At 38.9% G+C, this 14,425-nt stretch overlaps 1 protein-coding gene across 1 annotated transcript in view; it reads right to left on the bottom strand.

Annotated features, from left to right (window-relative positions):
• The window catches only part of LOC119426900 (amyloid beta (A4) precursor protein-binding, family B, member 1 interacting protein), a 35,403-nt gene that overhangs the window by 11,118 nt on the left and 9,860 nt on the right, over nt 1–14,425 (bottom strand). Inside the window, exons 4-6 of the mRNA XM_037694489.1 lie at nt 13,907–14,199; nt 11,574–11,651; nt 3,012–3,171 (exon numbers count right to left, since the gene is read on the bottom strand). Coding sequence (XP_037550417.1) covers nt 3,012–3,171; nt 11,574–11,651; nt 13,907–14,199 — 531 coding nt within the window. The remainder of the gene's footprint in view (nt 1–3,011; nt 3,172–11,573; nt 11,652–13,906; nt 14,200–14,425) is intronic.

The following is a 14,425-nucleotide window of genomic DNA, read 5'->3' as shown; positions in this document are numbered from 1 at the left end:
TCTGTCTGTCTGTCTGTCTGTCTGTCTGTCTGTCTGTCTGTCTGTCTGTCTGTCTATATATATATATATATAGCACATAACTAACATATACCATTCATCGTTATTATTATTATTATTATTAATACTAATACTAATAATATATTATTTTAATATATAATATGCATATATATATATATATAATATACAAAGTATATATATTAATAATATTAATAATAATTTATTATTAATATTAGCTGTCACAGCTAATATTAGTCATATTAGTTGTCTCAGATGTGGCATAGTGTAATGTTATTGCCAATTGTTCAATGTTATTTATCGAGAGCTCTGTAATCTGACAGCTTGTGGATAATATCTGTTCTTTAGTCGTGTTGTACGTGATGGCAGACTCCTGTATTGTCTGCCTGAGGTTAGTAGACAGAAGAGTCCTTGTGCTGGGTGGGCGTGGTCCTTAATGATGCTGCATGCTTTACGCAGACATCGGCTGTGGTAGATGTCCTGGATGGTGTGGCGACTGCTACCAGTGATGTCCTCTGCTGTTTGCACCACCCTCTGTAGAGCTTCCCAGCTCTGACTGGTGCAGTTCCTGTACCACTCTGTGATGCAGCCTGTCAGCAGGCTCTCAACGATGCACCTATAAAAGTTGGTGAGGATGCTGGTGTTCGTACCAAACTTCTTTAGACTTCTTAGGAAGTAGAGTCTCTGTCAGGCTTTCTTGACCACAGTGTCTGTATGTAATGTTCAGGACAAATCCTCAGTAATGTGCACGCCGAAGAACTTGAAGCTGCTGACCTGCTCCACCTCAGCATTGTTTATGTTGATGGTGGGGTGGTGGTCAAATAATGTGCCACTTATGTTGGTAGCATAAAACATGTCAGAAAGCCTTTTAAACACTTACTGGCACAGTAAAATACAAACCTCCCTGCTTGCTTAAAGCACCTTTAATGACATGAAACCTTGAAAACACATAAAATGAACTTCCTTTTCCCCTCTCTCCGCCCACACACCCTCGTACTTTTTCAGATCTTCATCATTTAAATGCAGCTTTTCTATGTTCTCCAATTACAAGTTACCAGCTGGACGACTAAAATAGTTCTAAAAAGCGGCTGCTGAATCGCAGACTGCAGTTTGGACATTACAGTCATTAAAATAACTACTGAAACAAACTGTTAGAAGGAAAAATCCCTTTGAAGTGTATTCACCACATGGTGCATTTCAGTGCATGGTGAGCACATGGGAAATTTGAAAGCCGAGACTGTGTTTGAAGACGTGTTGCTGTAAAGATCTGTGAGTGTTTACTGAGCGCAACTTTTTCCTGTTAAAAGATTAAAGGTCAGCCAAGCTGTTAGCAGTCAGAACAAGTAGCATAAGAAGGTGATGTAGAAACACTTAAAGGTGACGTAATCACACATCTACCCCCATGAGCCATTGAGTCAAACAGTCCATAAGAGGTTTATTTTTTATCTAGATTAAGCAATCTGTGAGTCAGACAGTTAAACAAAACATGAATTTTAGGTTAAAAGTTTGGCAATAAAGAAATATGTCATGTTGTTTTGCATTTTGCTCATCCCTAACATGAGCTAAAAATAAAAATATTTCCAGAATAACATCCACATAATGTGTCATTTATCTGAGAAGGCAGAATGTAGCAGTCATTACTTACATGACCATTTTACCCTTTAAAGCAATAGTGGGGTTCTATGGAAAATCTGTGAACAGTTAGTATCTTACCTGCTGCAGATAGCTTTTAAAACAACCCCAGTTTAAATAAAAAGTACCGGTAAGTAGTTCTCATGGATTAATGAGCTGACTGTCACACTGAGTGTACTCAAGTACAAAGCAACCTTAGAATAACTTCAGTCTTAAAAGGTTTATACCAGATCAGATGAATGTTGTTTATAGGTCTTTATGTTATACCATTATTTAGAAATTATAGTTTAATATTTATGTTGGGTTGTTTTAAGATGATTGAAATCCATATAGTTTTTAGTCCTGCACAAATTATTTGTTAGCTTGTCAATCCAGTCAGAGTGAAACTATGGATTATGAAAGTTGTTAAGAAGGAATGATCTGTAGGTGCCAGGTTCGAGAAACAGAATAGTTTATTTTATGTGTGTACGCCCCCCTGAAAAAGTCTTGGACACCTTTGTGCCACCACTTTGCATTAAAGTCTAACTCCACCATTGGCATAATTTGATTTTGTCAAAAATAAATAAATAAATCAGGGATTAGGCTACTTTGTTTTCATTTGCATCAAGAATTATTGATAATTTGCAGAATTTAAAAAAAGCATCACAATTTTTATTTTTCCAGATCTTTAGGTCCAGATGGAGTTCTTCAAAGAGCTACATTGGACCTTTGAACCAGAATATAAAATAATATTGCCTTTCATTTTATTGTTCATTGGGTTAATCTCACTAGCATATACTTAAAACAGTTTAAAGATACTATAAAGTGTTAAGACTGGGTCTATATGGTACAGTCTGATGAAGTTATGCGAAAGAAGATGGTAATTGAAGGTGGAAAGATCTTGCAGTGAATGCAACTAAAGCTCAGATGGAGGATTGACACCAGAAAATGTTGTTGCATTGTCTGATACAACAAAATCAAGTCATGTGTCTACGCTGCTCATGTGAGAGAGCAGGAGATGAGTGGAGAGCGAGGAAGATGAATGAGAACAAGATCAGCTGTTCATTGAGTTTGTTGCACCATGATTGCCAAACAAAATAAATCTCAGTGTATGTTCTGTTGTTAATTAATTTAAAGTCACACTGGGCTCCTATGTTGTCAAAGAAATAATCAAACAATAAAGTTAAGCGTATCCTGGAGGTGACATTTTCAAGCTGCATTGAATTTCATTTAATTTACAACTGGTATTGATTAAAATGGATTTATCTTGAAGTAGTGAATTTGATTATTTACCATAAACATTTAATCAGTTCTCATTTTTAGAAATCGAGTTCAGTAATCGTGTTGATTACCATCCCGTAGAATAAGAGCTAAACAGTTCTCACCGAGTTGAAGCTCATGGTTTGTTTCGCACACACTCCAGTCCACGTTGCAGTCGCAGTGTGTCTTCTCAAACAAGTTGTCCAGAACTTCCCGGACAGTCTGTCTCTCATCGACCATCAGAGTCTTGGAGCTGCCGTCATTCATTAGCACTTTTACCACCAACTGTAAAAAAAAAAGCTTAATTTTACTTTTTAACATTTATTTTCCACAAGACTTTCAAACCAAAAAGAACAGCACTTGAGGGGTAATGTTTTACTGAGCCATTTATTATTCATTTAGAGATATTAGATGACATGAATCTCCAGAAGTGAACTGTTAGCTTAGTCGTTGCTAAGCTAGTAGTCAATTTTCGTAGTTTAATTAGAAAATTAGTGCTTTATTAGCTATAGATTTGTACTGCTATGAAAGTACATTTAATTTATTTTTATTTAATTTCAGTTTATTTTCCAAAAAAGTTCAATCTGGTCCTCTGGATATTCAAAAAAACAAAACAAAGCAAAAAAATATAGAAACGTTTCGTCTCTCATCTGAGAGACATCCTCAGTCTGAGGAGCTGTATTCAGCTCAGTCTCTTAAATAGCACCTTCTCAGAGTGGATCAACCAGTTTGCTGCTGACAACCAAAACCAGCTGCTCACATGGTCAAGAAGGACCATCAGCCTAACAATGGATCATTAGCACACTGATGGCTGTTTACTATTCACAGGGAGTTAAGTGATACTAGCAGTCACAGCATTGTAAGAGGGGGACAGTTGACCCCAGAGGCCTCCACCTCTGTTTAATGATGGACAATTTCTTTTCATAAAGATGGCCTCCTTTACTCCTCTCTCAAACCATCGTTCCTCTCTGTCCAGGATGTGAACATCTTCATCCCTGAAAGAGTGACCGCTGGCCTGGAGATGAGTGTAGACCGCCGAGTCCTGACCTGATGATGTTGATCTTCTGTGCTGGGCCATCCTTTTGGCCAATGGCTGTTTTGTTTCCCCGATGTAAGACTGATCACAGTCCTCCCGACACTGAACAGCATACACAACATTGCTCTGTTTGTGCCGGGGGACTGGATCTTTGGGATGAACCAGTCTTTGCCGTAATGTATTTTGGGGTTTAAAAGCCACTGGGACGTTATGTTTAGAAAATAAACGTCTCAGTTTCTCTGATACTCCCTCAACATATGGAATGACCAGTGGTCTGGGTCTGGGATCCTCCTTTTCACCCGATGGCTGATTAGAGTCCTGTTTGGGTTTCTTCTTCTTTCAGGAAGGCCCAGTTAGGATATCCACGAGTCTAGAGCCTGTCTTGTGTAGGATTTCTCCTTCTGCCTGGCTCCTGAGTTAGTGGGGATGCTGTCTGCTCTGTGATACAGAGTCCTGATAACTCCTAACTTGTGCTCCAAAGGGTGATGGGAGTCAAACTGCAAATACTGGTCTGTGTGGGTGGGTTTGCGGTACACCTCGGTTTGCAAATGTCCTCTATCAGAGACTGAGACCTCACAGTCCAAGAAAGCCAACCTGCCATTTTTTACATCTTCTCGTGTGAACTTGATGTATTTATCTACAGAGTTGATGTGGTCAGTAAAATCTTGGACTTCCTGAGATTTAATTTTAACCCAGGTTTCCCAGAAAAGAGAGCCTTGACGTCCTTTTCAGGGACACCACCAAGTCATTGGTTCAGGTATGTTGACGACAACTGGGTTAAAATTAAATTAGTTGGCTACAACAGGTAGCCTAATGGCTAAAGGATCATATTACTGTACTAATACTGTGTATGGTACAATGCAGTGCAGTTCTACTTTTTTAGTTTGTCATCAAGAAAGTACTGTAATACTAATTATGTATTGTCAGTGAATGGTACAGTCCTGTTCATTTGGGCAAACTTGGAATTTCTGACACAAGTTCCATTTTTTTATTGTATACTTTTCAAGGTTTTTAAAAATTTCTGCTAATTTTTAAGTTTTTTTTTTTTTGGCAAAACATTTATAAATTTACTGTTTGTACTTTGGTATTGTTTTAGTATTTGTATATTCATGTAAACTTATTGAATGGGGATAGTTTTTTATTCTTGATATGTAGCCTTAATGTGATATGTAGGCCTATATGTGATCTAATTAGGTTTTCAATGCATCTTAAAGAATATCTACTATTGTAGACCTATAATTATTTTTCCTTAAATATCGTTTTATTTTATTTTAATTTTTGCCCAAATATTACAACTTCCAGCCCAGTCAAGACACTAATCACAATCAAACAAAATCCTCTCAACCCAAAATGCAAATCTGACTAAATTAATGTTTCTTTCTGTATTTTTTGTCTTCATACTTGAGCTTGTAAGTTTGTTTTTCATCAGCAAATTCTTTAGGTTAACACAGAGAATGAAATGAACATTAGGATTTATGTCAGCCTGCTACAGTTTTTTGCTAAATGGTTAGTCTGCATGCATGATTAGCTGGACACAGAAACAGAAGAATCCAGAACTAAACGGGTCACTCTGTTGTAAACAAGTCAAAGTTCTGACATCCTGCTGTATGTTCAAAACTTTATTTTAAAATGCATTTAATAGGAATTAGTTGTTTAAATAAAAAGTATACATTTTATATAAAGTATCTGGGTTAAAGTCATTGCATTTTTTGGATATTAGCCTACAAATAGTATGAAGACTGATCATTTGGTAAATGAGTCAAATGTGGATGACTGGTAAAGAGGGAAACACTACTGGGGGAAGTGGTGTGTCGGTTTTACTGCAGCTTCTACATTTGGAACGTCATGAATATGTGTTAAACTCATGTTCAGGAGTTACTGTCAGCAGTGAAAAATAAAAATCCAGTAGGACAGTAACTTAATAATTAAAAAAATCGAAACAATCCTGTAAAGGGATTAAGGGAGTACTATGCAATGTGGTCAAATCAATGTACTAAGCAGTGGCGATTTTAGCCACTTTGGGGGGGGGGGGGGGGGGGTGCTCAAGCACCAGTAAATTTTAACTTAGCAACTTTAAGAATCCATCATTAGGATTTTGTAAGGAAACTCAGTTCTCAAACTGTAGATTCACCAAAATATTGAATAAATTGGAAATAAATATGAAATAAATGACCTTCTTTCTTTGTCTTCTTTAAGCTTTTCTCTCTTCAGGAGTCTCCACAGCAAGTCATCCTCCTCCATCTCTCTCTGTCCTCTGCATCCTCTGTCCTCACTCCAACTACCTCCATGTCCTCTCTAACAGCATCCAGATATCTACTCTTTGTCTTTTTCCTGGCAGCTGCATTTCTAACATCCTTTTACCAATATACCCACTGTCCCTCCTCTGGACATGTCCAAACCATCTCAGTCTGGTCTCTCTAACTTTATCTCCCAGTTGTTCAACCTGTGCTGTACCTCTGATGATCTCATTCCTAATCTTATCCATCCTTGTCACTTCTAAGGAGAACCTCAAGGTCTTCATATCTTCTACTTCCAGTTCTTTCTCCTGCCATTTTGTCCATGTTTCTGTCTCCAGTCCATACAACATAGCTGGTCTCACCACTGTCTTGTAAACTTTACTTTGACCTTTGCTGACAACCTTTAGTCGCAAATCACTCCTCGAACTATTCTTCATTCACTTCATCCTGCCTGGACTCTCTTTTTCACCTCTTTACCACATTCACCATTTTCCTGGACAATGAACTCCAAAAACTTGAAGTCCTGCACCTTTGTGACCTCTGCTCCTTGTAGCCTCATTGTTCCACCAGCCTCCCTCTCATTCACACATGTACTATGTTTTACTACGACTGACTTCCGTAACTCTTCTTTCAAGTGCATACCTCTACCTCTCCAAGTTCTCTTCCACCTGTTCCCTGTTCTCACCACAGATCACAATGCCATCTGCAAACATCATAGTCCACGGGGATTCCTGCCTGACCTCATCTGTTAGTCGGTCCATCACCAGAGCAAAGAAGAAGGGGCTCAGAGCTGATCCTTGATGCACGCCCACCTCCACCTTGAAGCTATCTGTCACTCCTACAGCACATCTCACCATTGTCCTGCTATCCTCATACATGTCCTGTACCAGTCTAACATACTTCTCTGCCACTCCAGATTTCCTCATTTAATACCACACCTCCTCCCTCGGTCATATGCTTTTTCTAAATCCATAAAAACACAATGGAGTTCTCTGTACTTCTCCATCAGCAATCTCAAAGCAAAGATGGCATCTGTGGTGCTCTTTCTTGGAATGAAACCAAACTGCCGCTCACAAATAGTCACCTCTCATCTAAGTCAGGGGTGTCAAAGTCAAATGGACGGAGGGCCAAATAAAAAATTTAGCTACAAGCCGAGGGCCGGACTGATCGAATGTTCATTGAAATTTTTTTAAATGACGCATATAGTCTAGTGAACCTAATTGAACCTACTGAAAACCTAACAAATATATTCCAATATGATCAGATAAATAAAGCAATATTTTCTTATGGCTCTGTCAGTAATCTTTAATTTTCAACAGACACAAAAGACAAATTTCCTTTATATAAAAACCCCCATAACATGAACATTAAATGAAAGAAACCTGTATTATTCAAGGCACCATCAGTAGCCTATATTTTCTATTTTAGCAAAAGTGGGCTAAATTTACTTCAAAGAAAAAAATAATGGCAATTTTCTATCATCTACTCAACTGAAATATTTTTAAAATATAATTGGATTGAAATACAATAAAATAAAGTGCAAAAATCTATTAACCATTTACCAGAAAGCCTATATTTGTTTTCAGGAAGTTTAATTTTTCGTGTCCTGCTCTCACCAGCTTCCATCCTTCTACATTAGCAAGAAAAAAATTATAAAAACGCATGATGTGTTGGTGGCTGACTCATATTTGTCAGGCTAAAATGAACATGACCAAAGATTCTCTCGGCGATTAAAAAAACAAAAAAAAAAAACAAACAAGACCAGGTTTTTTGTTGTTGTTGAGGTTTTCATTTATTTATTTACCAGGAGCTGTCCATTAAAATGAAAGCTACAACCGTGACACGATTACGTGGACTCGTTTTACCGAGAAATTTATCAGATGAGCCGTGAAGACGGTCGGACCCGCCTCTCTGGTTGCAGTGCGCGCTCCTGACACAGGGGGAACAGATTTTCACAGGGGAACAGAATTTCGCACAAGACCGGCTTGCTGCGGTCTGCGGGCCGGTTCTAATAATAAATCAAGATCATCCCAGGGGCCGTAAAAAACCTTCTCGCGGGCCGGATGTGGCCCGCGGGCCTTGACTCTGACATATGTGATCTAAGTCTAGCTTTCACAACTCTCTCCCAGATCTTCATTGTGTGACTCATCTATTTAGTTCCCCTGTAGTTGCTACAAATCTATACATCACCCTTTTTCTTAAAATTGGGCACCAGTGCACTTCTTCTCCATTCCTCAGGCATTTTCCCACCCTCAAATATGCCATTGAATATTTGAGTTAAAAACCTCACTGCCATCTCCCCGTCATTTTCAAACCTTCACTGGTATGTCATCAGGTCCTACTGCCTTCCCCTTCTTCATTCTTTTCAGAGCTTTCTGGACTTCAACCTCACTGCACTTCCTGGTCCACAGTTTCTATGACCGCTACTCTTCTTTCTCTTTCATTCTCTTCATCCATTAGCTCCTCAAAGTACTCATTTTATCCTCCCATCACACTCTCCTCACTTGTTAGACCATTACCTTTCCTTTCTTTAACAAGCCTAATCTGCTGCATATCCTTTCCAACCTGATCTCTCTATCTCGCCAATCGGTACAAGTCCTTCTCGCCCTCTTTAGTGTCCAGCCTTCCACACAACTCATCATATGTCTTCTGCTTTGCCTTAGCTACTTCCCTCTTTGCTCTATGGTGTATCTCCTTATGTTCCTCTTTCCTCTCTTCAGTCCTCTCATTGTCATATTTCTTCTTGGCTAACCTCTTTATTTGAATAGCTTCCTGCTCTTCACTATTCCACCACCAGGTTTGCTTATATGATGGCACTCTTAAGGAGGCTAGTAAAATCTATGATTTTTATATTTTTATTTATTTTTTTCACAAGTAAGATCCTCTATCCCACCTGTCAATCAATCCAACAGGCTTATCAGCAACTGACCAATCATCGATCTCAATTTGTCTTGAATTGAAATGCTCATTACCTGCTGGAGCTGCAGCCCTATTTCTCCGAAAACGTTGTCGGAGATTTGCATTTTGAATACTTTGCAGTCAGAGGGATTTCGGGAAAAATCATCCGAAAAAGTTGTTAAGCATTTTCAGTGGAGGACATGTAATTCAGACAGTGTTACCCTGAGCATTTAGAGGGTGGAATACAATTTATTCCATTTCCAAAACCTAATCAAAGTCTGGGAAAATGTAATTTATGGATAAGGCCCTGCAGCCAACCTCATGAGAAGCTGAATACTGTACAACAGTTATAAACAGGAACTACCACATGTTCATCAGTTTGGTCATAATTACTTTGTATACTTAGTGGTTAGATTAAACGTTGATGCTTAAAAGTAGTTGGGCTTTGTTTTGTGTTTTGAATGCAGGTATAGGTTGCAAATTCTGTTTGCATAGATTTAGTCTTGGCAGCACGGTGGGGCAACTGGTAGAGCTGCTGCCTCTCAGCGCGCAGGTCCCTGGTTCAAATCCCGGTCTGGGGGCCTTTCTGGGTGGAGTTTGCATGTTCTCTCCGTGCATGCGTGGGTTTTCTCTGGGTGCTCCGGTTTCCTCCCACAGACCAAAAACATGCATGTTAGGTTGATTGGTAACTCTATATTGTCCCTAGGTGAGAGTGAATGGTTGTTTGTCTCTATGTGTCCCTTGACTTGTGACCTGTCCAGGGTGTACCCCGCCCCTCGCACAGTGATTGCTGGACATGGGCACCGGCGACCCCCATGACCCAAAATGGAATAAGCAGGTAAAGAAAATGGATGGATGGATGGATGGATGGATATAGTTTGTCTTTGTTTGTTGTGTTCAGTTAACACTAAACTAATTTTGTACATAGCGTTTATTAGGTTGTGTAATGTAAAGTAGAGCGCTACGTCTTAAGCATCGTAGCCAGCACGTCTATATTACCCGCCACTAGCTTAGTGCTACTTCGTGTTGGGCCATTAATTCTAAAATAGTTATTGAATCAAGTGTTTACTTATGCAGCTAAAGAGATGTTTAAAAACCTGCTAAAATACACCAGAATGCAGGAAATGGCATCTACTTTATTCAAAATTCTCTAGGGGAGGACCCTCAGACCCTCCCACCAGTGTGTTCCCACACATTATGAATGTTTCTGACACCAATGGTCACCACGTTGTTCAAGCCAAGAGCCATTGTCATCACTGGGGCCTAAGCACCCCTAAATGCCAGATTCGAGAATTGACCCTGGTACTAAGCATTACAAATAGATTGATATCTTCTAATCCAACTCTGTTTACAGTATATTGCTTTCTGTGGACTACAGGTTTCCAACATGCTGTGAACAGCAGTGAGTCTGAAGTAACACTCCACATGCTGCCTGTTTGTTTGCCAGTTTAATAACAGGTCCTCCTCTCTAAATGACTGTTTCTGCTCACAATTGTTACCTTTAATAAATGGTTGATGGGGGTTCATGGTCATTTTTTTCTTCAGTTGCCTGTATGTATTTTTAGATCCACAGTCAGAGGTCTGCTTGGTATTTAATTTGCTCTGGAGCAAAGTAGTCACAGTGTTTTCTGACTTTTGTCATGAAAATGCAGGTTTGAGAGTTATCACAACAGAATCCAAAGCAATAGATGAATTTTACTCGGGCTTGTTCATCTTTAAAGAGAGTCTAGTTTTGACTTTTGGTTGGTTAAAACATTTAAAATGCTTTGCTTTTAATATTTTTCTGCAAATTAAAGCATCCTCTGAAAACAGAAGATAAATATGAAACTAAGATGGCCTCTAAACTCAGGGATGCATCTTCCTTCAGTTGATTGTTCATGACATTGATGCATGACTAGTAAATTATATGTACAAATAACTTTTCTGTTGAATTATGTACTTTTTTGGGGGCTTGAACAACTTTAAGGTCAGTGTTAAATGGCTTAACAAAGAAAGAAAAGGTTGGGTAGTGTCAAGACAAAAGTGGTCATAAAGCTTTTAGGAAATCCTGGTGAACTTTTGTTTTAAACCATTTAAAAATAATTATATCTGATTCTTGGAAAACAAATCTAAATCAATGAGGGTGACTAAAGAGTTTTGCACGGTTCTTTTTTACTCTCGCATCATTCATGGCAAGAGTATGGCATCCATCAACATAAAAAACCTACTCTGTGTGTTTAAAATTTCAGACTCTGACACGAAGCTTTGCACACAAAACCACAATTTTGTCTTTGTTCCACTTTAAAAAAGAGAAAATGTCCACGTCACTCAGAGAGAACATTACTGTTCTGCATGGCTGAATAAAAGTCTATGAATGGGAATGATGACTCTTCTTAAACAAGGCGAAGGAAGAAAAACAGCCTGTGCCATTTCTATGATGTAACATACGTGATCTTATAATGACGTGCTGTGAATCTTAGTGCTGCTCAGTCAGATCAGAGGACGGTGTGCACGGAGTCAGTGTTTGCTCCTCTTACCTTTTTCACTTTGGCTTCTTTAAGCTTCTCAAGTGCAAGTTTAATTTTGTCTGTCTTCATCTGCGCCTCCATTTCCTCCTAAACAAAACAAAAACAAAGCAGTCATATAGATGTTCCTCTCCGTTGCATTCTTATTTTTTGTCTTTTACTGTATGGTAAGATGTTTTACTATGCTAAAGATTCTCCTTGTACAAAATCCCTGAGAAAAAAAATATTGAGTGGAAAAAATGCATAACAGTAAGTCCTTTACTTTAAATACAGAGTGTGGATGATGTATGCTGTGACCTCACACCAAACTTACCATGTTCCACTTGCAAACCAAAAAAAAAACAATTGGATTTACTAAATGTTGAGATCAGTAACCAAGATAACAATGAGCATTAATTGATTGATAATAATGGATTCATCCTGCATTCAAACACTGTAGCAACATGCTTTGAAACAGACGTAGAACATTACCATGTGTGCGACTGATTTAATGACACAAACCAGCAGTGAAAATAAACCCATACTGCCATGGTCACAGCTTTATGTGTGCTTCGCAGATTTGTTAGTCAAGGTCAAGGCTGGGCAGGAATAGATGGCTTTCTGAGTCATAATTCGAACTTTGAGGAATTAGGAATGATTTACTTTAGATGTAGAACTAGAAAAGTCTGACTTGGGATAAAACACATTAATATCAGGCACTGGCTTCCCTCCAATACTGAACAAAAAATGGATACAGAGGATGGATGATTGGATGGATGGACTGATTATTATTTGTTTATTATTTTATTAAAATTTCCCTTGGGGTCACAGATCTCGTACAAGGGAGGCCTGGGCCTGAAAGCAGCCATCCAGGATGGATGGATGGAACTGTCACTTCCAGTGGTAATGGAAAGCACCATTTATTCCTTAATCTCTTGCAGAAGTACAACTATTCTGGCTTCTTCTAAATCAGTTATTTGGAATAAAAATTTGGTAAAAACCCACAAAATCAAATAATCAATGACAACTGGGTGGATCCAAGAGGTATAAATTTGTTAAATAACAGCATACAGTACATTAGCATCAGTTTTGTCATCCTAATCTCTGGGTAAAACTCAACAACATACTGTATTTTTGACCAAATCTTGAACTACTGACTTAAAGATTTAGCAGCTAAGAGGTACAAATTTGTACCACTGGTAATATTATAGGTCAATATGGTTAGTCTACATTTATTTGTTTTCAAGGATTCAAGGATCTTTATTTGTCGTACACATCACATGTGGTACATGTGGTGGAACAAAATTGTGTACACAGGGTCAAAGTTTAAATCCAACAAAAGTATTATAATGTAAAAGAAAAACAGTAATCAGATCTAAAAAATGTACTAAGAAAAACATTAACTAAAAATACACTAAGCACTAGCATTAAAAACAATACGCTGAACAGCAGCACGAACATGAGTCTGTGTGAGCAGATGAGCATGAATGAACACAGCAACATGAAACAGATCAACAGCAACATGATGTGATTTTTCACAGTGATTATCCTTGTTACATATTCATGAGTCTAACAGCCTCAGGGTAGAAGCTGTTCCTCAGTCTAGTGGTTTAATACTCCTTAACCTCATTCCTAAAGGGAGCGGGGCAAAAAGTGTGTGCTGGGTGAGTGGGGTCCTTCATGATGCAGGTGCCCTTTTCCTTTTGAGGTAGACAGAAATATATCCTGTGTAATATCCTGATGCATACTCAATAATCCAGGTAGAAAAATCCAAAAAAGTTCAATCTGGTCCTCTGGACATTCTCTGGAATGACCAGATTGAACTTTTTTGGATATCCTGTGTAATGTAGATAAATTTTCAAGTAAACAGGAATGGGTCATCATTTTTGGTGATTTGTGCTCATAATTAGCTATAATAAACTTAATTTCTACCCACATTCTTAAGGAATCTCTAACAATGACACTGTCTCTCCCTCAGCACAGCTGGTGTTTTAACTTCTGAATGATGAAGTCACAAGTTCTGCTAAAACAATAAGATCATATGTCTATCCCTCCCCAACCCAGTCACATCTGTACCTCCAGCTCTGATCCTGTTACAGTGTTCTCATGGCTAAACGTGTTTGATCCGCTCCAGACAGACCGTCAGCTGTCTCACCTCACACATCTCTGGCTGTAACTGACTCCTCCATCCTGCCATGATCTCACCGTCTAACAGCTATAAGAGCAATACCACTCATCAGTTTTGCTATGAATACGTCCCCCCAGACCTTGAGAGGACTGGGAGGGGTTTCATTTTAAGAACTAAAAGTATTGCTTCTTAAGGTGCAAAGGTCATTTATATTCCTGTCTAGAGGGAATTGATTTACCTTTGTCGGTTTCGTTGACTGAGAAGGCGGAGGTGGCAAAGGGGAGGTGGTGGAGGTGGTGGGGGCGCTAACATTGCCACTGCTGCTGCCATTTCTGGATGATGGTGATGAACTGGAGGGCGCTGGATGGGTGCTCAGGACTTTGGGTGGAGGTGGCAGGTCTGGTGGGGGAGGTGATGGCTCCTCCAGCCCTCGTATTTCAGCTGCGATCTTCTCTTCTGTCGCATTGAGGTCAGCCACCAGGTCGGCCATGAGTGCATCCAAATCATTGTCCTCCAGCTCGTGCAAAGACTCTGGTGAAGCAGAATCACTTTAACTAATGAGTCACTGAAGCGCTTTGAAATGTCATAAATCTTTTATCAGTAAAAAACATGAATGTTACAGTTTGGATTTAGTTTATCTTTAGTTAGTTTGTTAAGCACGCATTTGTTCTTATTGCCAACTCTTCAGTAAATTATCTACCTGGGTTCTTTCCATCCATCCATCCATCCATCCATCCATCCATCCATCCATCCATCC

The sequence above is a fragment of the Nematolebias whitei genome, chromosome 20 (assembly GCF_014905685.2).
Source record: "Nematolebias whitei isolate Nwh7 chromosome 20, NemWhi1, whole genome shotgun sequence".
Lineage (NCBI taxonomy): Eukaryota > Metazoa > Chordata > Actinopteri > Cyprinodontiformes > Rivulidae > Nematolebias > Nematolebias whitei.
The sequence above is the reverse complement of the archived record's forward strand: the minus strand, read 5'-3'. Positions and strand labels throughout refer to the sequence as shown.